The following is a 23,282-nucleotide window of genomic DNA, read 5'->3' on the forward strand; positions in this document are numbered from 1 at the left end:
GAACAGAGTAACAATGGCGTTATGAGACAAAGAGAGGAACACAATGACATTGGGATACAGCTGACAGTGGCAGAACAGTGCCAGGAAAAAAAGTGAAGAAGACAGTTTCAGTAAGAGAGGTACAAAGGAAGAAGAAAGTGGAAGTGAGTGAGAGCCAGTGATAATGAGAGACAGAGTCTATGACTGAAACGACAACGAGGGAGAGTTGGATAGTGGCAGAGAGAAGTGACACCAGCAGAGGGAAGGAATGAATGAGGTAAAAGTAGTAAGAAACAGAAAGAGGGAGACAGTGACTCTGAGCGGAGACTATCAGGACAGAACGAAGCAGACTATGACTGTTAGATAAGGAGACAATGACAGGAAGACACCGACGATAAGTTGGGCTGAATGAATGAGTGACAATAGGCAGGCGGGAGTGGGTAAGTATGAGTGACTTACTGCGATGGACTAGAGGTTGTGAGCGAGTTACAGTTAGGGGAGATTGTTGGAGTGAAATTTGAACTGGATGTTAAAATAGCACGGATATGTTCACATGCCAAAATTTTTGGGAAGTATTTTGAAGGCGCCGAGGAAGGTAGAATGAGGCAGCTGGTAAACCCACTTTTCAGGCAGCCTTTTAATTGACAGGAGATTATTGGCCCTTTTTTGTGCTCCGATAACAGCATTTTTATGCTGGCCATCTTAATGACTAGTTTCCCAATGAGGTTCCAGTGAGTGTTTTTCCTGCCCATAGTAGTGCGATGGCATATTAATCACTCTGAATTGCCATCAAACTATACGAAAAGAAAAGCAATTCCAATTCCGCATTGACTAATGTACCTTCACCACCCATTTTTCTTTTTATTGGGGGGGGTGGGGGGGGGGAGGTCCATTCTCCTCCTCACCCTGATTCTCAAGCCCACCTGCGACCGGTGCGCCCGCGCCCGTGGAGCGCTATCTGGCCAGGCCTGCGCGTGGGTTTGGGGAACGGGAGCGCTCACCGACGTGGTTATCAGCAACCTGGCCAGCGCTCCACCGACGTAAGCGTTTCAAGAACGTGTTGCTCGCCGAGAGCTGGACTCATAGCATAAAGCGCTGAATCACTGGCCAATTTAACTACCGGACAGATAAGATTTCGGGCGAACTTAGCACTTTGTGGGACAGAGACCAGTGTGAGGTACGGTCGCCTCCGGTGTGGACTCGCTGTAACTGAAGGCTCCGGGATGCTGGAAGTCACGGCGCTCCTGGCGGTGACTGTGGTGGTAGCGGTCACAGCCGTGGTCGTATCCAGGAAATGGCGCCTCTGGAGCGAGATAGACAAGCTCCCTGGAGCGGTGGCCATACCCTTGCTGGGCAATACCTACAACGTTCTCTTCCTCCCTCGTGAAGGTAAGGGACGCATAGTGTGGCGGGATACACAACGTCTTTTAATCATTTTATGCCCTATCCTGATCAAGTTTAATATATTTGTATCCCGTTTTCTCAGGAACCATCCAAGGTAACAAAACAAAAATTTACCAAGGTATAGAGTCATATGTAATACCCTCACTAATCTACTAAAATACATCTAATCAGAATATGAATATTTTATGGAGGGTATTAAAATTAACGTCATTTTAAAAAATATATTTTTTATTATCAAACTGTGAATGCTATCTCCAAAGCCTTAGCTTAAGCAGTTTCTGACATAATGGGAAACATCTGCAAAAAAAAGCAGTTTTTCAGAAATCGCACTTTAAAGCTGAAGTACAGAAAAACTCAATATTGAACGAAGAGACAGTCTAAAACTCCACAGATTTGTGATCTTTATTTTCTTGAGGATCAACCATATCAGTGTCTAGGGATCATGCGACTTGGGTCGTACTTTTTACCACAATTTCTGCCTTGCAAACTCGCTTCTTGTAGGATTGCTTCTGCATTTTGGCCAGACTTAATTCGAAATTACTTCAGAATATTTATACTGCCAGCATTTTCATCACTGATGGTGATGACAGCATTATTGACCGCCGTCTTCAGTGACCAAATACACACAGGGTAAGGTGCAATGCGTCTTACAAAACGTGGATCATACCATGCATTACAGCACAAACAGGAAGTGATATCACAGCAACTAATGTAGCCAGGCTGTGCAGCAGAATGCTTATTGTAAATCAACATAAATCGCCGCCTTCTAGAGCAGTTACCGAGATACCTTGGCGTAACTGAACAGGGTCTCATGGAACCTGTAGAAGTTAATTGTGCTGTAAATTATTTCAAAATAACTTAAAATACTTACAGTCATCCAAAATTAACGAAACAGACGTCAAACTAAAGACAAAACTCCAAAGAACAGTTTTCCTTAAAAAAAGTAAAAATCGACATTTTATATCCACAACACATTTTGTACTCCACTCAACTCAGAGGAGCATATAACAATCGGAATTATACTGTCGTGATTTGTTGAGGACATCCACGGCTAAGACTAAAACGAAACAAACTTTTGGAATAAGAACTTGTACAGAGTTAAAATTCTTTATTCCCACACTCAGTAGGCAGATGAACCGTCAATAAAAATAAGAAAGTAGGTTAGAAGAATAATAATCGAATTTTCCTGTATATCGAAAAAAAATTTGTTTTACTGAAAGTCCATCAGGAGACAGTACAGCATGCTTAGTTCCTATACCAGATGGCTATTTCGTTTCGCGGAAGATGTAATTGTCTCTGTTAGGACGTACTTATTTCTTCGAGCCGTTAAAAGTGAATTTTAACATTTCACTAGGCTGTAGAGACGATCACAACTCATATGGGTTCAATTTTGATAAAATTTTAATAAAGTGAAGTACACATCTTATTACATGCGTAACTTCAGTTAATATCCTTCGTTCTTCCAGGAGCTTCTGTTCCAACTCTATGAATATGTTCCTTCTTTGACATAAATATGAACAGTCCTACTAAACGCCTTACTACAGAACAAGTTTTAAGAATTATTTTACACTTGTTACAGAAACATGGGAAGCAAGCTACCTTTACAACGATATCTTTGTATTTTGGGTAATGCTATGAAAGGAAGGGGCAACTACTCAAAAAATAAACTGGTCCCCAACCATTTCCCGATAAATAATGAAAACCTTAAATGGTAAACAGAGAGAGAGAGAGAGAAAACATTTACAAAATTATAACAGTTCCAACGTCAATGTACGGTTCCGAAATGTTGCCCATTAGAAAAGCTGCCAAGAACATCCGATAGCGGAGAAGGAAGTCTCTTAGAACAGACACCAATTTACGACTAGCAGAAAAGCTGGATATAAAATCAAAGCTAAAAATGATCTCAGGAAGTAAGTCACGTTGGCTACAAATAGTACATACTATGAGAGAAGTAAGACTCTCTAAAGCAGTAACAAGATATCAAAGGAAGTATCAAACCATGCAAGGTTGAAATCGGAAACAGCCGGAAGATGATAATTACGAGGTTTTCTGTGCAGAGGTCAGCAGTATACTTGATGACCATGAGGCTTTCGATCTTTACCTTCCCTGCAGCTCACAAACATTCCACTCATAGTAATCTGCTGGTCGTGTCGTATGCATCTCTACATCTATATCTATACTCAACAAACTGTCTTACCCCTCATGGTATTTCTGGTACCAGTATCTCCTCCCCATTTGTCTCTGTTCATTCGCGAATGCCACGTAGGAAGAATAATTGTCGGTAATCCTCTGTATTAATTTCACTTTCTCTGATTCTCCCGTTGTAGTTATTTCATGAGCTGTTTTGGGGGGAAGTAATGTATTGACTGACTCCTCCCGAGACGAATCATATCTAAATTTTAATAGTTAACTGCTCTTGAGATTTCTGATTATATCCGTAGTGCTTCGCTCTGACTAAAATGTCCCGTGACGAAATGCGTCACTCTTCAACAGATGTAGTCTGTTTCTACTGTTTATCCCACACTGACGCGCAGCACTCTAAACCTGTCGAACAAGAGTTTCTTAAACTACTTCTTTAGTGTATGAGTGACATTTCCTTAATATTCTTCCGATGAATCTCAGTCCTTTACCTGTTTTACCTGATTTTGTGTGGTCATTCCATGGCTCCGGATGGTCAATACCTTGTATTTCAAGTAGTTACTGTTTCCAAGTACGAGGCGTGTTTTTTAATTAAGCACCGTTCTGAAATTTAAAAAAAGACGTGCTAAGAGATCTCACTAATTTCATTTTTACATGAAAGCCTGTACCTTAATCTACGCACTGATGCCAATACAGTCTGATTTTTCCTTGTTTACGTTGTGTACTGATTGTTTAAGATGCCTCCGATAATCGTGAGTGCCGCCGACTGTGAAGTGCGGGCTGTTAAAAGGTTTCTTAGTGCTAAAGGCCTAAAAGCGATCGTTATTCATCGTGAGATCTGTGCAGCTTACGGAGAAAACATTATGAGTGATGGAATGGTAACAAAGTGGGTGAGAGCATTTAAAGATGGCCGCGCAAATGTGCATGATGATCAACGGAGTTTGCGTCCTTCGGTCGTTAATGAAAGTTTGGTGTAGGAAGTGGACAATAAGGTGAGAGAAAAGAGACGCTTTACGATTTCTTCCTTGTGGGATGACTTTCCTAATGTTTCTCGTAGAGTTTTGTATGGCATTGTGACCGAGCACTTGAATTACCGAAAATTGTGCGCACGTTGGGTACCCAAAAAGTTGACGGATGTGCACAAAACTAAACGTTTAGACAGTGCATTGACTTTCTTTGAGCTGTACCACAACGACGGTGATGATTTGTTAAGCCAAATTGTTATGGGCGATGAAACATGGGTGGCCTATGTCACACCAGAATCAAAGCAACAGTCCATGGAAGTTGAGGAAGGGCACCGTTTTACTGTAAGACAATGTCCGTCCGCATGTGGCGAATCAGACGAAAGATCTCATCATATCTTTTCGATGGGAAACTCTAGATCATCCTCCGTACAGCCTCGATCTTGCCCCCAGTGACTACCGTCTGTTACTGCACTTGAAGAAACACCTGGGCGGTCAGCGTCTTCAAGACGATGACGAAGTCAAAACAGTGGCGATGCAGTGGTTAACAAATCAGGCGCCAGACTTCTACGAGGAGGGTATTCCAAAACTGGTACAATGTTATGACAAGTTCCTCAATATTGACGGAAATTATATAGAAAAGTAGATTAAGGTACAGGCTTTCATGTAAAAATATTTACTATTGAGATATCTTAGCACGTCTTTTTTTTAATTTCAAAACGGTACTTACTTAAAAAACACGCCTCGTAATTGTACAGCAGTGCATTTCTTGGCTTACTTATACTATTAGCTGACGACGTTACGTGGACAGTACGAGGGGCGTTAAGTAAGTAATTCAACACTTTTTTGTGTGGTCATTGCATGGCTCCGGATGGTCCTTACAAGGTATTTCAAGTAGTTTACTGTTGCCAACAAGTAATTGTACAACAGTGCATTTCTTGGACTACTTATTCTATTAGCTGACGTCGTAACGTGGACAGTACGAGGGGCGTTAAGTAAGTAATTCAACACTTTTTTCCTTTCCAATTTCGGTTGAAAAAATGCGGAATTTGTTGTGGGATATAGTGGAAGATCCGCGCTTCATGCCCTACAGTATCACGAAGTTCCTTACATGTAGACTTCAAAATGACGTTCCAGGCAGAGAGCTGTCACTGAGTTTCTTCTGGCGGAGAACCAGAGCATCGATGATAATCATAGGCGCTTGCAGAATGTCTAAGAAGACCTGGCAGTGAACAAAGGCGGGGTGAATGTTGGGCGAGACGTCTGTCATCGTCGCAACAAGATCACCCAATCTTGTCCGGTCTCCCTCGTGCCGGCCCGCCGCACACAGCTGTGACTGGATACTCTCATACGAGGTGATCGACAGACCACAATCAAACACCTCGCGGCACAACCGGACGTCTCCGTTGGTAGTGCTGACACACTCGTCCACTTGTTCAGGTACTCCAGGAAGTGTGCAGGCTGGGTCCCTCACCGCCTAACACAGGACAACAAAGAGCAAGGAAAGATTATCCATGCGGAGTTGCTTGCGCGTTGCGAGGCTAATCGTGACATTATTTATAGAACATCGTCCCAGGCGGTGAAACATGGATTCACGACTTCGAGCCGGAAACAAAACAGCAATCCATGGAGTGGAGCCTCACCGTCTCTCCTCCAAAAAAAAAAAAAAAGTTCTATGCCGCACCCTCTGCCGGTAAATTCATGGTGGTGGCTTTCTGGGTCTCTGAAGGGATTACTCTGTTTCATGTACTACCTCGTGGTGCAACGATCAACTCTGTAATGTACTGTGCTACTCTCAGTAAACAGAAGAAATGGCTTCAGCGTGATCGTCACCACAAAAATGCAAACGAATCTACACTACTGGCCATTAAAATTGCTACACCAAGAAGAAATGCAGATGATAAACGGGTATTCATTGGACAAATATATTATACTTGAACTGACATGTGATTACATTTTCACTCAATTTGGGTGCATAGATCCTGAGAAATCAGTACCCAGAACAACCACCTCTGGTCGTAATAACGGCCTTGATACGCCTGGGCATTGAGTCAAACACAGCTTTGATGGCGTGTACAGGTACAGCTGCCAATGCACCTTCGTCACGATACCACAGTTCATCAAGAGTAGTGACTGGCGTATTGTGACGAGCCAGTTGCTCGGCCACTATTGACCACACGTTTTCAATTGGTGAGAGATCTGGAGAATGTGCTGGCCAGGGCAGCAGTCGACCATTTTCTGTATCCAGAAAGGCCCGTACAGGACCTGCAACATGCGGGCGTGCATTATCCTGCTAAAATGTAGGGTTTCCCAGGGACCGAATTAAGGGTAGAGCCACGGGTCGTAACACATCCGAAATGTAACGTCCACTGTTCAAAGTGCCGTCAATGACCGAGACGTGCAACCAATGGCACTCCATACCATCACGCCGGGTGATGCGCCTGTATGGCGATTACGAATACACGCTTCCAATGTGCGTTCACCGCGATGTCGCCAAACACGGATGCGAACATCATGATGCTGTAAACAGGACTTGGATTCATCAGAAAAAAATCACGTTTTGCCATTTGTGCACCCAGGTTCGTCGTTGAGTACAGCATCGCAGGCGTTCCTGTCTGTGATGCAGCGTCAAGGGTAACCGCAGCCATGGTCTCCGAGCTGATAGTCCATGCTGCTACAAGCGTAGTCGAACTGTTGGTGGAGATGGTTGTTGTCTTGCAAACGTCGCCATCTGACGTGGCTACACGATCTGTTAGAGCCATGCAGATAAGATGTCTGTCATCTTTGCTGCTAGTGATACGAGGCCGTTGGGATCCAGCACGGCGTTCCGTATTACCCTCTTGGACCCACCGATTCCATATTCCGCTAACAGTCATTGGATCTCGACCAACGTGAGCAGCAACATCGAGATACAATAAACCGCATTCGCGATAGGCTACAATTCGACCTTTATCAAAGTCGGAAACTTGATGGTACTCATTTCTCCTCCTTACACGAGGCATCACAACAACGTTTCACCAGGCAACGCCGGTCAACTGTGGTTTGTGTATGAGAAATTGGTTGGAAACTTTCCTCGTGTGAGCATGTTTTAGGTGTCGCCACCGGCGCCAACCTTGTGTGAATGCTCTGAAAAGCTAATCATTTGCATCTTCTTCATGTCGGTTAAATTTCGCATATGTAGCACGTCATATTCGTGGAGTAGAAATTTTAATGGCCAGTAGTGTACCTTCTCCATGACAACGCAAGCCCTCACACAAGTCTACTCACCCGAGAGGAGCTCACAAAACTCCATTGCACTGTTCTTCCTTATCCATATAACAGTCCGCAACTCGCATCTTCGGTTGTCCATCTGTTTGGCTCAATGGAGGATGCCTACCGCGGGAAGCAATACGTTGATGTTGGGGAGGTTACTGATACAGGAGGACGTTGGCTCCGACGTCTGTCCTTTTTGGCATACAGGCCTTCCTGGTAACGTGGCGTAAGGCCGTCGCATTGGACGGAGAGTATGCTGAAAAATAGGGATTTGCATCAAAAGAGTGGTGCATTATTTGGTGTATTGGAATGCTGAATGAAATCAATCTGTTTTTCAGAAAAAAAAACGTGTTGCGTTACTTATTGAATGCCCCTCGTATCGCGGATTTGGAGATACCTTAGATAAAATGTGATTAGTGACTATCTGGACATCCGAAGAATATAATCAATCTTTATCTGTAGTAACACTGGGCAATTCCCAAGGTTCTCAGATCGTATCACAAATGCGATATTTTTCTCGTCCTCTCGAGGACTTTGGCCTTGCCGATAATGTTATACGCTGACTGCCTACTTATCATGGATAACAGCATTATCCACTACGACGTTATCTCCATTAAACTTCACCTACATTTTGATACAAAATTCATATCTGAAGCGACTACAACAATAGGCATCAAACACAGAAAGTAGAACTTCTTAATTTTACGTCAGCTGCCATACGAACAAATCTGTAGGTTCTTTTTTGCATTCCAAAACAATTTATCCACAGCATTATACATGTTACCACCATAGTTCTCAGTATTACTCACGAATTTCAGTTTTTGTTTTACTACTGTACCTTTTGAGTTCCACTTTCCCTTGCTTTCAGTTTTTCAATCATATGACTTATTTTCTCGGTTTATGTGTACAATTAGTTTTTTGAGAAAGTTACGTATATTATGATCCTGATACTGCCCCTTAATGTGTAACAGAGATGTTTACTATTGTTTATTATGGGCTTTAAATGCCAAAGACAGTATTGTGACTCAAGAATTCTTGGACCGATATACTAGTTTTTTTCTTATTTCAGCCTTCAGTCACTAAATATAAGCTAAAATTATTTCGTATGTCTAACTAATGAATAATAGGTCTCTTGAAATGAACCTTCCAACTTTTTGCTTACGTCACTTTTCCAGAAATCAAATATCGCTTAGGAGTGTCATATTATTTGTATATCCCACTTAAAAGTTATGAACTACATTCGAAGGCGTTTTTTAATTACGTTTTTTGTCCCCATCACGTACACTGCTTTATTGGCAATCGTGTTTTGTATGTTTCGTCCAAGCAGAGCAAACCTAGATTAACTGATCTAAAACTATGTGTCGTCACTTTTATGGACTTGTTTCTTTCAGATAGTCAACTATTTCTTTCCATTACTGTGCTCTTGATGAGACACCTATCACTGGTTTCCAATATGATTTTTTTAAACTAATGACTTTTCTTTCTTGAAAGCGTTTATAATTTCCAGCATTGAGCTTAAGTTGTTACTATAGCTATTTTATATTAAAGGTCTTCGTATTTTTGTCATTTTTTGCGGTCGCCAAATAATTCTCCATAAGTGTAGACCAATTAGAACAATTGATATTATTTCTATTATCCAGTGGCAATCACTGTATTTGTCGTTAACAGCCACACTTACCTTTCGATGACTACTCCTCCAAGACACTTATCGACCAAATACACAATGTTAACCTTTCTATTCCGAGTGTACCTCTTAGTATGAACATGATATGGCAGTAGTACTGCATTTAACACGAGATAATTGTTTTCATGCGGTGGATTACTATCGACGTTCAGTGAACTTGATGGATGACAGGCATTGGATGAAGCTGGGAGCAGACAACACTGGTGAAAGTAACGCATCGATTACTAAATGTTTTTATTTCTGTTGGTTGTGTTTGGGATCCTCGACATCGAGTTAATTGGTAACCGAATGTATGGGTGTTAAAAAGTATCAAATATCATGAGTAATGTTAATAGGGAAGCACTTCACGCCATCAAACAAATGCCAGTTATGAAAGAACTAGATGAAATGCCTACTGTGGAAGAACAAAGTCGAACAATAGATTCCCTTACTAATGGAAAAGCTCCAGGTGAAGAAGGGATCCATGTATAGGTTATGAAGTATAACAAGTCTGTCCTTCTCAAACATGTACACTCTCTTCTCACAACTAGCTGAAAAGTTAGTTACGTCCCTCTAAGTATGCGGAATTCGAAGATTGTTACTTTGTGTAAACAGAAAGGGAATTAAGTGACTACAACAATTACCTAGGTATTTTACAGCGAATTGTAGCCGGGAAGGCATATACAAAAGTCATCCGAATGCTGTAATGAGTCCCATCTTGCAGAATATACCCAGAATCTCAATGAGGCTACAGTCCTGCCCTATCAATCGTGGATATGACATTCTCTCTTCGACAGAAGCAAGAGAAGTAACGCGAGAAGCAGGGACACTTTATATTAATTTTAATGACGTTGTTAAAGCATTTGATTTAGTGAGCAGAAATGGGCTCTTCAACAAGCAGAAGAAGATTGAATACCCAACTAAGTTACTATAAATAACTGTCTCCTTCCATGAGAAAACGCGAGCGACAATCTCCTGCGATGGTAAAACATCGGAAGAATCCCCTGTTAACAGCGGTGTAAAGGAGTGGTATGTCTTAGCCCCTGATCTACTTGAAATCTTCCTTTGCTTTCTGTTGGGATTGACTTTGGAGACTGTGAGAAGACACTGTATTTACCTGCTAGGTCTGACGAAAATCCTTTCAAAATTACCTGCCTCAAGGCCAAGACCAAAGTAAATACTGTTGTTATATCGCGTATATACAGTCAGACGATGCAGCTCTGGTAGCAAACACAGATGAGCTGGAGCATCTAATTAACAAATTATCACACGCGAGCGAAAAATTTGGTCTTATCATCGACTTCCAGCAGACTAAGATTATGGCGCAAGGCACCACCAATCATCCATCCATCAGCGTTGACGGCTATTATCTGCAGATATTGATGACTTTACCTGCTTGAGATCTACAATATGCAACAACTTGTCTGTGGACACTGAGATTACTAAGCATTATCTATGGTGACAAAAGCATTATCTATTACGGCTAGATTGAAAAAACAAAAGTATGGGACAGTGGACTGCTCACACACAACTACTGCTAAGCACGAATCTCAACAGAATAGCGTTCATCTCCGCTGTCTCCGAGGGTCCTTCAGATCTCTTGGAGAGATAGAGCTCCCAGCACCAAAGACTTACAGCTCGCTAGTACAACTAACAATTATGCACTCCTGACCCATCGACGTCAAAGGTGGCTGGGACATATCGGGCGGACGAATCCAGAGCGAATACCGAAGAAACTGTTGTACGAACCGAGTGTGGCCAGAGAGAAAATCACACCTTCGCTTCAAGACTGTCTGCAAGAGACAACTGCCCAAGGCTAGTATTAGTCCAAATTGGTGGGGGAAGTACTGCTGATAACCTAGTCAAGTGGCAACTAACTGTGCGAAATTGGGCCAAGGTTTCAGAGGACGAACGCACACAAGTTGAAAACAGGAAGAGGACGAAATGGAGTCCTTCACGTTTCAAGCGCCAAACTGCAGTAGGATCTGCCACTCTCGAGTGGAACTTTTCAGCGACAGCAGACGTTGCAGACTTTGATCCAAGTATGCTACACCATCATATAATAAACATGGGTCCGAAAGCCCACACCTCACTTCTAACTACTTGTGTATAGGATTGGCTCGATATGACGTCGGTTCCTTTCAAAGGACACGGCCGATTTCCTTCCCCATCCTTCCCTAACCCGAGCTAGCGCTCCGTCTCTAATGACCTCGTTGTCGACGGGACGTTAAACAACACTAACCTAACCTAACCCTCTATATGACGTCGATTCATAACACCTTTTAACAGGAGATAATCAACTGACTACCATCCATAACACTGCATCCGCCGACACTTTGGTAAAAGGAATTGTGCTATACACATGAAGTATAACAGTCGTTCTCAAAGAACCGCTCGGACAAAGATTAGATTAGATTAAGTATGATACACACATTCCTGTAGTGACAATCGCCATGCATCGTACCCCGAATTTTCCTCCACTACATGCAGCTCACACTGCTGCGTCTCAGGCTTGCTACGTGGCTGTTTTACTTACATTTGCTAAACCATAGTAGAAAATAATGTCCGCCTTATCGTATGTGGAGTAGAAGGCTTCTATTGTTGACAAGTGGTGTAAGAGAGAAAAGAAAATGTACTAAACAGTTTGCACACACAACCAGCATCATCTATTTAAGTTGTTAACATTCTAATATGAGTTGCGAGTGATGTACAGTAACTAGCAGTTATAAACAAATCAACCGCACAACTGACTGCGGAGTACCTGACTTCCAGAACAACGTGCAGCTTGATGCACAGGATACTGTGATGGAAAAAGATATCAAAACACACTGTTGAACAAGTTGACGGAGGCGTCAGTGCAGCGACTGTGTCCCTATGCAGAATAAAGTGTACACAGTACATTCAAACGACGTAAACAACTCGATCTAGGTAGTCCCGCTGCGTCCGGAATGTGTTTAAATCAGGGTAGTTTGGTGGCCAGTGCAATGCGGTAAACTCTTGCTGGTGCATTTCGGACCAGGCACGTCCACTGCGAGCTATGTGACACGTTACCTTGTCCTGACGATAAACGAACTGCATGCACTGGTGTACAAGACACCACAGGATAGATGCACACTTGTGTTGATCCATTGTGTCTCACCGAATAACGAGATCACCCAGGGAATTCCACGAAAACATGCCCTGGGCCATAACTGGTGCAGGGTGACAGGGTGTTTTCTTTCACATGTTTCACGTTGTACGCGTCAATGGCCATCTGACCGATCGAGTATAAAACTTAATTCATTTGACACATCACTCAGTGGACGTTCATTTGCGGTGTTGTTGTGGCTGTGGTCTTCAGTCCGAAGACTGGTTTGATGCAACTCTCCAAGCTACTCTATTTTGTGCTAGCCTCTTCCTCTCCGAGTAGCTACTGCAACCTACATCCTTCTGAATCTGCTTACTGTATTCATCTCTTCGTCTCGCTGTAAGGTTTTTATCCCCCGCGCTTCCCTCCAGTAATAAATTGGTGATCCTTTGGCGTCCCGGAATCTGTCCTACCAACCGATTCCTTCTGCTAGTCATGTCGTGCCACAAATTTCTTTTCTCCTAAATTTTATTCAGTACCTCCTCATTAGTTACGTGATCTACCCATCTAATCTTCAGCATTCTTCTGTACAGCACATCTCAAAAGCTTCTATTTTCTTTTCGTCTAAACTGTTTATCGTCTACATTCCACTTTCATACGTGGCTACGCTCCATGCAATTACTTTCAGAAAAGAGTTCCTGACGCTTACATCTGTAGTCGATGTTAACAAATTTCTCTTCTTCAGAAACGTTTTTCTTGCCGTGGCCAGTCAACATCTTATATACTTTCTGCTTCGGCCATCACCAATTATTTTGCTGCCCAAACAATAAAACTAATTTTGAACTTTAAGTGTCTCGTTTCCTAATTCAATTCCTTCAGTATCACCTGATTTAATTCGACTATTTTCCATTGTTCTCATTTTGCTTTGTTCATGATCATCTTCTGTCTTCCTTTTAAGACACTGTCCAGTCGGTTCAACTGCTCTTCCAACTTCTTTGCTACCTCTGATAGAATTACGTCATCAGCAAACCTCAAAGTTTTTATTTATACTTTCTGCACCTTAATTCCTACTCCAAATTTTTGTTTCCTTTCCTGCTCGCTCTGTGTACAGACTCAATAACGTCGGGGGATAGGCCACGATCTTCACTCATTCCCTTCTTGATCACTGCTTGCCTTTCGTGCCTCTCGACTCTTATAAATGCCATCTTGTTTCTGTACAAGTTGTAGATAGCTTAGCGCACTCTTTATTTTACCCCTGCTAAGAATTTCAAAGAGAGTATTCCAAGTAACATTGTCAAAAGCCTTCTCTAAGCCTACAAATGATATAAACATAGGTTTGCCTTCCCTCAACCTATCTCTATGAGAGTCACTATTGCCTCGCGTGGTCCTATATTTCTCAGGAATCGAAACTGATCTTCCGTGAAGTCACCTTCTAGCAGTTGTTCTATTCTTCTGTAAAGAATTTCTTTTAGTATTTTGCAACCGTGACTTATTAAACTGATTGTTCGATAATTTTCATATCCGTTAAAACTGCCTTTTTCATTGGAAGTATTATATTCTTCTTGAAGCCTGAGGATATTTCGCCTGTCTCACACATTTTGCTCACCAGGTAGAAGAATTCTGTCATGGCTGGCTCTTCCAAGGCTATCAGTAGTTCTAACGGAATGTTGTCTACTCCCGGGGCCGGCCGGGGTGGCCGATCGGTTCTAGGCGCTACAGTCAGGAACCGAGCGACCGCTACGGTCGCAGGTTCGAATCCAGCTTTGGGCATGGATGTGTGTGATGTCCTTAGGTTAGTTAGGTTTAAGTAGTTCTACGTTCTATGGGACTGATGACTTCAGAAGTTAAGTCCCATAGTGCTCACAGCCATTTGAACCATTCTACTCCCGGGGCCTTGTTTTGAGTTAAGTCTTTCAGTGCTTTGTCAAAATCTTCAATCAGACCTCTTGTCAGCTTGTTGCATGAGAATGCTGCCCTCAAGAAATGGACGTACACAGAGATTATTTTATCACTTGAAATATGTTTTTCGATAAGCCGTTAAATTTTTGTTTCGGCATTTTAGTAACTTTACACCCATGGACAAACGATAGCGTCTTTGATTGATAATCAAACGTCCTCGGTCCCGGGTTCGAGCACCTCCACCGCTTAAATTTTGAATAAAAATCATCAGCAATGAGGGACGACTTCTGGCATAAGAATTCACCCTCATTCAGCCAACGGCCTTGTCAAAGGCGGCGGAGGAGTGGACAGAGGTTCAGGCACGTTGGGAAACTCCCACCAGGAGCGGAAGAATTAGCAGTGATAAACGGTATGAGGATACGAAGTGTAAGGATGATCTCTCCATTCGTAAAAGATTACAGCTGAGTCCTCCTTTCGGATTTCTGGGAAGGGACTGCCAAGTTGGAGGTGACCATGAAAAAAAGATTGAATAACCAACGAAAGGATAACGTTCTACGAGTCGGGGCGTGGAATGTCAAAAGCTTGAAAGTGGTAGGGTAGCTAGAAAATCTGGAAAGAGAAATGCAACGGTTCAGGCCAGATATAGTAGGGGTCAGTGAAGTGAAATGTAAAGAAGACAAGGATCTGGTCAGATGAGCATAAGGTAATAACAACAGCAGCGGAAAGTGGTGTAACGGGAGTAGGATTCGTTATGAACAGGAAGATAGGGCAGTGAGTGTGTTACTGTGAGTAGTTCTGGGATAGTGTTATTCTTAACAGAATGGATGGCAAACCAACACCGACAACGACAGTTCAGGTATACATGCCGACGTCGCAAACTGAAGTTAGAGAGACAGAGAAAGTACATAGGATACTGAAAGGGTAATACAGTATGTAAAGGGAGATGAAAATCTGATAGTCATGGAGGACCGGAATGCAGCTGTAGAGGAATGAGTACAAGAAAAGGTTACAGGAGAATATGGGCTTGGGACAAGGAATAAGAGAGGAAAGAGACTAGTTGAGTTCTGTAATAAATTTCAGCTAGTAATAGCGAATACTCTATTCAAGAAACACAAGAGGAGGAAGTACACTTGGAAAATCCCGGGTAATACTGGAAGTTAGACAAAGATTCCGAAATCAGCTACCAGATTGTAGTGGGTACCCAGGAGAAGATATAGACTCAGGTCACAATGTAGTAATGATGAAGAGTAGGTTGAAGTTTAAGAGATTAGTCAAGAAGAATCGGTACGCAAACAAGAAGGGTACTGAAGCACTAAAGAATGACGAGATACGCTTGAGAATGTCTAAGGCAATTGATACTGCAGTAAAGAGTAGTTTAGAAAGCAGTACAGTTTGACAGGAATGGACGTCTCTAAAAAGGGCAATCACAGAAGTTGGAAAGAAAAACATGGTACAAAGAAGGTAACTGCGAAGAAACCGTGAGTAACAGAAGAAATACTTCAGTTGATCGATGAAAGCAGAAAGTACAAAAATATTCAGGGAAATTCATGAATACAAAAATCCAAGCCGCATAGGAATAAAATAAATAGAAAATGCACGGAAGCTAAGACGAAATGACTGCATTAAAAACGTGATGAAATTAAAAAAAATGATTGTTGGAGGGAATGACTTGGTGAAATTAAAAGCAGGGCTGGTAACATAAAGAGTGCAAGGGGAACTCCACTGTTAAATGCAGAGAAGAGAGCAGATAGGTGGAAAGAGTACACTGAAGGTCTCTGTGAGGGGGAGGATTTGTCTGGTGTGATAAAAGATGAATCAGGAGTCGATGTAGAGGAGATGGGGTCCGGTATTAGAATCAGAAGAGAGCTTTCGAGGACTTAAGAAGGAAGAAGTCAGAAGGGATAGAAAACATTCCATCCAATTTCTAAAATCACTGGGTAAGTGGCATCGAAATGACTATTCACGTTGGTGTGTAGAATGTTTTAGTCTGGCGACATGTCACCTGATTTTTGAGAAAAATATCGTCCACACAATTCCGAAAACTGCAAGAGCTGAAAAATGCGAGAATTGTCGAACAATCGGCTTAACAGCTCATGTGTCTGAATTGCTGACAAGAATAGCATACAGAAGAATGAAAAAGAAAATTGAGGACGTATTAGCTCACGACCGGTTCGGCTTAGGAAAGGTAAAGGTACCAGAGAGGCAATTTTGACGTTGCGGTAGATAAGAGAAGCCAGACTACAGAAAAATCAAGACATGTTCGTAGGATTTGTCGACCTAACAAAAGTGTTCGACAATGTAAAAGATATTCTAGATTCTGAGATAATTAAGGGTACGCTGTAGGGACAGATGGATAATATACAATATGTACAAGAGCCAAGACGGAATTATAAGTGAACGAAGAACGTAGTGCTCGGATTAAAAGGCGTGTAAGACAGGGATATAGTATTTCACCCTCATTATTCATTCTGTGCTGTGAAAAATCAATTATGGAAATACACGCATCAAAAAAGTTTTACATCACCCTGGTTCCTAAAACTCCTGAAGATAGATGTTGACTGTAGACAATATATCACAGACACTGTCCCTTTGACTGTTCAGAGATGTCATTAAACCCGCCCACATATTTAAACAACCACGCATGAGCAGTGCCTATTAGACGGAGGGGTCCGACAAGCGAACAGTTCCAGTCATTCCACCAGGTAGGAGGAACACGGCCCGTGTTGTCTGTAGTTCAACCATGTCTAGACGGTTAATGCCGCGGTTCGATCCCGTCCGCATTGTTATTTTGTGCCAGGAAGGGCTCTCAACAAGGGAAGTGTCCAGGCGTCTCGGTGTGAACCAAGGCGATATTGTTTGGACATGGAGGAGATATAGAGAGACAGGAACTGTCGATGACATGCCTCGTTCAGGCTGCCCAAGGGCTACTACTGCAGTGGATGACCGCTACTTACGAATTATGGCTCGGAGGAACCCTGACAGCAACGCCACTATGTTGAATAATGCTTTTCGTGCAGCCACAGGACGTCGCGTTACAACTTAAATTGTGCGTAGTAGGCTGCATGATGCGCAACTTCACGTCCGACGTCCATGGCTAGGTCCATCTTTGCAACCACGACATCATGCAGCGCGGCACAGGTGGGCCCAACAATATGCCAAATGGACCGCTAAGGATTGGCAAGCATGTTGTCTTCACCGATGAGTGTCGTATATGCTTTCAACCAGACGATCTTCGGAGACGTGTTTGGAGGCATCCCGGTCAGGCTGACCGCCTTAGACACCCTGTCCAGCCAGTTCCCTGCTGTTTTGGAGTGGCATTATGTGGGCCCGACGTACGCCACTGGTTGTCATCGAAGGTGCCGTAACGGCTGTACGATACTTGAATGCCATCCTCCACCACATGGGCAGCTTATTGGCGAGGCATTCGTCTTCATGGACAATTCGCGCCCCCATCGTGCACATCTAGTGAATGACTTCCTTTAGGATAACGACATCACTTGACTAGAGTGTCCGGCATGTTCTCCAGACATGAACCCTATTGAACATGCCTGGACTATATTAAAAACGGCTGTTTATGGATGATATGACCCACCAGCCACTCTGAGGAATCTATGCCGAATCACCGTTGAGGAGTGCGTGGTTACAATCTTGACAAACAGTGCCTTGATGAACTTCTGGATAGTACGCCACGAAGAGGACGTGCTACTGGCTTTTAGAGTTACCGGTGTGTACAGCAATCTGGAGCACCACCTCTGACGGTGACGCTGTATGGTGGTACAACTTGCAATGTGTGGTTTTCATGAGCAATAAAAAGGGCAGGAATGATTTTTATGTTGATCTCTGTTCCGATTTTCTGTACAAGTTCCGGAACTCTCGGAACGAAGGTGATGCAAAACTTTTTTTTAATGTGCGTAAATAAAAGGGTCAGGAGTGCAAATAAAATTCAAGGTGAAAGAATATCCATGTTACGATTCGGTGATGACATAGCTGTCCTGAGTGAAAGTGAAAAAGAGTTAAATGCATTTGCTGAATGGAATGAACAGCCTAATGAGAACAGAATATGGATTGAGAGTAAATCGAAGAAAGATGAAAGATATGGGAAGTAGGAGGAATGAGAACAGCGAGAAACTTGAACATGAGAATTGATGGTCACGAAGTAGATGAACTTAAGGAATTCTATTACCTGGACAGCAAAAGAACTAATGACAGACTGAGCTAGGAGGACATCAAAAGCAGACTAGCACTGGCAAAAAGGAAATTCCTGATCAACAGAAGTCTGCTAGTGTCAAACATAGGAAAGAAGAAATTTCTGAGAATGTACGTTTGGAGCACAGCATTGTATGGTAGTGGACCTGGGCTGTGGGAAAACCAGAAAAGTAGAGAATGCAAGCAGTTGAAATATGGTGCTACAGACTAATGTTTAAAATTAGGTAGAATGATGAGGTGATGAATGAGGAGTTTCTGCGCAGAATCGAAGAGGAAAGGTATATGTCGAAAACACTGACACAGAGAAGGGACAGGATGATATGACAGCTGTAAAGGCATCAGGGAAGGACTTCCATTGTAGCAGAGGGAGCTACAGAGGGCAAAAACCGTCGAGTAAGACAGAGATAGGAATACATCCAGCAGATAATTTAGGATGTAGGTTGCAAGTGCTACTATGAGATGAAGAGGGTGGCACAGCAGAGGAATTCGTGGCGGGCTGGATCAAACCAGTCAGAAAACTGCTGAAGAAAGAAAAAAAAAGAGTTGATTGAAACGGGTTGATATGAGGGTACATAAGGCAGAGCATATAAAAACTCAATTTAACAGTAAATTGCCAAAATATAAATTGAATAGCGTTTTATTATTACGTGTGCTCAACACAACAAATCTACACTACTGGCCATTAAAATTGCTACACCACGAAGATGACGTGCTACAGACGCGAAATTTAACCGACAGGAAGAACATGCTGTGATATGCAAATGATTAGCTTTTCAGAGTATTCATACAAGGTTGGCGGCGGTGGCGACGCCCACAACGTGCTGACATAGGGAAAGTTTCCAACCGATTTCTCATACACAAACAGCAGAATGACCGGCGTTGCCTGGAGAAACGTTGTTGTGATGCCTCGTGTAAGGAGCTGAAATGCGTACCATCAGGTTTCCGACTTCGATTAAGGTCAGATTGTAGCCTATCGCGATTGCGGTTTATCATATCGCGACATTGCTGCTCGCGTTGGTCGAGATCCAATGACTGTTAGCAGAATATGGAATCGGTGGGTTCAGGAGAGTAATGCGGAACGCCATGCTGGATCCTAACGGCCTTGTATCACTAGCAGTCGAGATGACAGGCATCTTATCCGCATGGCTGTAACGGATCGTGCAGCCACGTCTCGATCACTGAGACAACAGATGGGGACGTTTGCAAGACAACAACCATCTCCACGAACAGTTCGACGACGTTTACAGCAGCATGGACTATCAGCTCGAAGACCATGGCTGCGGTTACCCTTGACGCTGCATCACAGACAGAGCGCCTGCGATGGTGTACTCAACGACGAACCTGGCTGCACGAATGGCAAAACGTCTTTTTTCGGATGAATCCAGGTTCTGTGTACAGTATCATGATGGTCGCATCCGTGTTTGGCGACATCGCGGTGAACGTATATTGGAAGCGTGTATTCGTCATCGCCATTCTGGCGTATCACCCGGCGTGTTGGTATGAGGTGCCTTTGGTTACACGTCTCGGTCAGCTCTTGTTCGCATTGACGGCACTTTGAACATTGGACGTTACATTTCAGACGTGTTACGACCCGTGGCTCTACCCTTCATTCGATCCCTGCGAAACCCTACAATTCAGCGGGGTAATGCACGACAGCATGTTGCAGGTCCTGTACGGGCTTTTCTGGATACAGAAAATGTTCGACTGCTGCCCTGGCCAGCACATTCTCCAGATCTCTCACCAACTGAAAACGTCTGGTCAATGGTGGCCGAGCAACTGGTTCGTCACAATACGCTAGTCACTGCTCTTGATAAACTGTGGTATTGTGTTGAAGCTGCATGGGCAGCTGTACCTGTACTCGCCATCCAAGCTCTGTTTGACTCAATGCCCAGGCGTATCAAGCCCGTTATTACGGCCAGAGGTGGTTCTTCTGGGTACTGATTTCTCAGGATCTATGTACCCAAATTGCATGAAAATGTAATCACATGTCAGTTCTAGTGTAATATATTTTTCCAATGAATACCCGTTTATCATTTGCATTTTATCTTGGTGCAGCAATTTTAATGGCCAGTAGTGAATTTATTAGGAACGTATTTGTTTTTGATTACGTACGTTCTTATTGCCCCTTTGTTGGTTTTATTATTTATTACTGTGGGTCAAATCCTTCTTTTCTTTTACGATTGCCTCATTCGAAGTTTACAGAATACTAGATTAATGGGCATACTGAAAAATTTTAATGGCCAGTAGTGTACATTCTACTTTTGTCAAGGCAGTGTTCTTTAAAATTATCGATTTCATGTTAAGTACATCAATTTTTATGTGAAATTAGTTATCGTGAATTATATTAGAATGTTGTATATGTGAGACATTTGATGAAAGTGAATTTGAGAATTCAGTTGTGAAAAATTAAAATAATACACAGCTGAGGTAACGACATATGAAGGAGCGGAGAAGCAATATCTAGAAAAATCTGTTATCTACAAAAATAATACCGCCTTATAACATGGGCAGCCACCAGTGCTTTACCTCGTGACAGCCGACTACGGGTGCCTCATCCCCTACGGTATTCGGCCCAATGTTCTGCCTGTTATCATTTGTTGACGACTTTCCCTCTTCATGGGGTTGGATTATGTGACTACGAAAGCTGGGGGTGTCTCCATGTGCTAGCCTATGTGGCACTACTAACCACCTGAAGATGCTTCCTTACCGCAGCGAAACTGGTTGTACATAAATCATCACTTAACAGCATCACCATGCAGCATCGACAACCAGGTCTGATGGTCTGCGGTGTCACTTCTTTTCAGAGCATGACCCTTTTAGTTGTCATCTGCGGCACCCTTGGAGTACAGCGGTACGTCGGCTATATTCTACGCCCCGTTTCGCTGCCCTTAGTGGGAAGTCTGTAAGTAGGCTGTTTAGGTTTTCTTATTGGTAACGCCACGTAGCGCTCTGTGTGAAAATCACTGGCTGTGCTGTGTGCAGTCTGTGGCTAGTTTGCATTGTTGTCTGCCATTGTAGTGTTGGGCAGCGGCAGCTGGATGTGAACAGCGCGCAGCGTTGCGCAGTTGGAGGTGAGCCGCCAGCAGTGGCGGATGTGGGGAGAGAGATGGCGGAGTTTTGTAATTTGTCATGAACTGCTACATATATTATGACTATTAAGGTAAATACATTGTTTGTTCTCTATTAATATCTTTCATTTGCTAACTATCCCTATCAGTAGTTAGTGCCTTCCGTAGTTTGAATCTTTTATTTAGCTGGCAGTAGTGGCGCTCGCTGTATTGCAGTAGTTCGAGTAATGAAGATTTTTGTGAGGTAAGTGATTTCTGAAAGGTATAGTTTAATGTTAGTCAGGGCCATTCTTTTGTAGGGAATTTTGAAAGTCAGATTGCGTTGCGCCAAAAATATTGTGTGTCAGTTTAAGGACAGTCGTGTAGAAATTGTTCTAAGGGGACGTTTCATAAGTCATTATCAGAAAGCTAGTGCCCGCCTGCACACGGCTAGAATATCTACTGCTTGTTTTCGTGCTTGCCAAACCCTACCTTAGCCAACCTGTTCACCGTATCTCTCCCTAATTGAGAATGTTTGGAGCATTACGGGCAGGGCCCTCCAACCATCGAGGGTTTTGACAACCTAACGCTCCAATTACAAAGAATTTGACTTGTTATACGTCAAGAGGACATCCAACAACTCTATCAGTCAATGGCAAGCCGAATAACCGGTTCTAAATAACCACGTATGAATCAATGCGTAATTAACTTGCTCAACTTGTGAAGGTACTTGTCTGGAATAAATCGTTCAGTTTTTCAGAAATAATAATCATTTGTTTCCAGTACATGTACAACACATCTACCCATTTCCGCCCCATTCGTATAATTCCTTGGAGGTACGTCTCCTTTTTTTCTCTTTTTCTCGCAGTACATTGCAGCTGTTGCTTTCTCTCTGAAGGAACTTATTATAATCATACAAGCGTGAGTCAAATGAAAACCTTAAATTTGTAATAACAACTCGAAATTTCGCGCCGTTATCATGTAAGTTGGTAAGCGTGCTACAAACAGCGTACAGAATGACCTGTAGGTGGTAGCATAGTGCAGATGCACACATACCGTCGCAGTATCAGTATAAAGATTGCCGCTCCACTTACGATTTGCACCAGAGAAGAACAGCGTTCTGTTATTCAGTTTTTGCGCAGTGAAGGTGTGAAACCTACTGAAGTTCATCGACGAATGAAGGTTCAGTACGGTGATGCATGTTTGTCACAGCAGCAAGTCTACGCATGGAGTAGGAAGTTCGCAAATGGTGTGACTTCAGCGGAAGATGCTCCTCGTCCAGGTCAAGCACAACGAGTTGTGACTCCACAGAACATTGCAGCAGTTGAAGCCATAGTGAAGGAAAACCGCCGAGTGACACTGAATGACATTACAGCGAGTTTACAAATTAGTCATGGGTCAGCACACCACATTGTGCATGATGTGCTCCACTTTCACAAAGTGTCTGCAGCTGATTCCTGAAATGAGAGAACTACGTGTTGATGGTTGTGGAGAACTTCTTCGGCGCTTTGAACGAGAAGGTGATGGCTTCCGTGCAAGAATCTTTACTGGGGACGAAACCTGGGTTCACTTCCACCAACCGGAAACGAAGAGACCGAGCACGGAATGGCGCCATTCCTCATCACCAAGTGATTTCCATATGTTTGGACCACTCAAAGACGCAA

The 23,282-nt window shown here is 43.0% G+C and overlaps 1 protein-coding gene across 1 annotated transcript in view; it reads left to right on the plus strand.

The window, feature by feature from the left end:
• The first annotated feature begins 1,202 nt into the window (after nucleotides 1-1,202).
• LOC124622960 (cytochrome P450 4C1-like) overlaps nucleotides 1,203-23,282 on the plus strand; it is a 58,819-nt gene continuing 36,739 nt past the window's right edge. The window contains 1 exon segment of the mRNA XM_047148751.1: nucleotides 1,203-1,368. Coding sequence (XP_047004707.1) covers nucleotides 1,203-1,368 — 166 coding nt within the window.

This window comes from Schistocerca americana, chromosome 7 (genome assembly GCF_021461395.2).
Source record: "Schistocerca americana isolate TAMUIC-IGC-003095 chromosome 7, iqSchAmer2.1, whole genome shotgun sequence".
Lineage (NCBI taxonomy): Eukaryota > Metazoa > Arthropoda > Insecta > Orthoptera > Acrididae > Schistocerca > Schistocerca americana.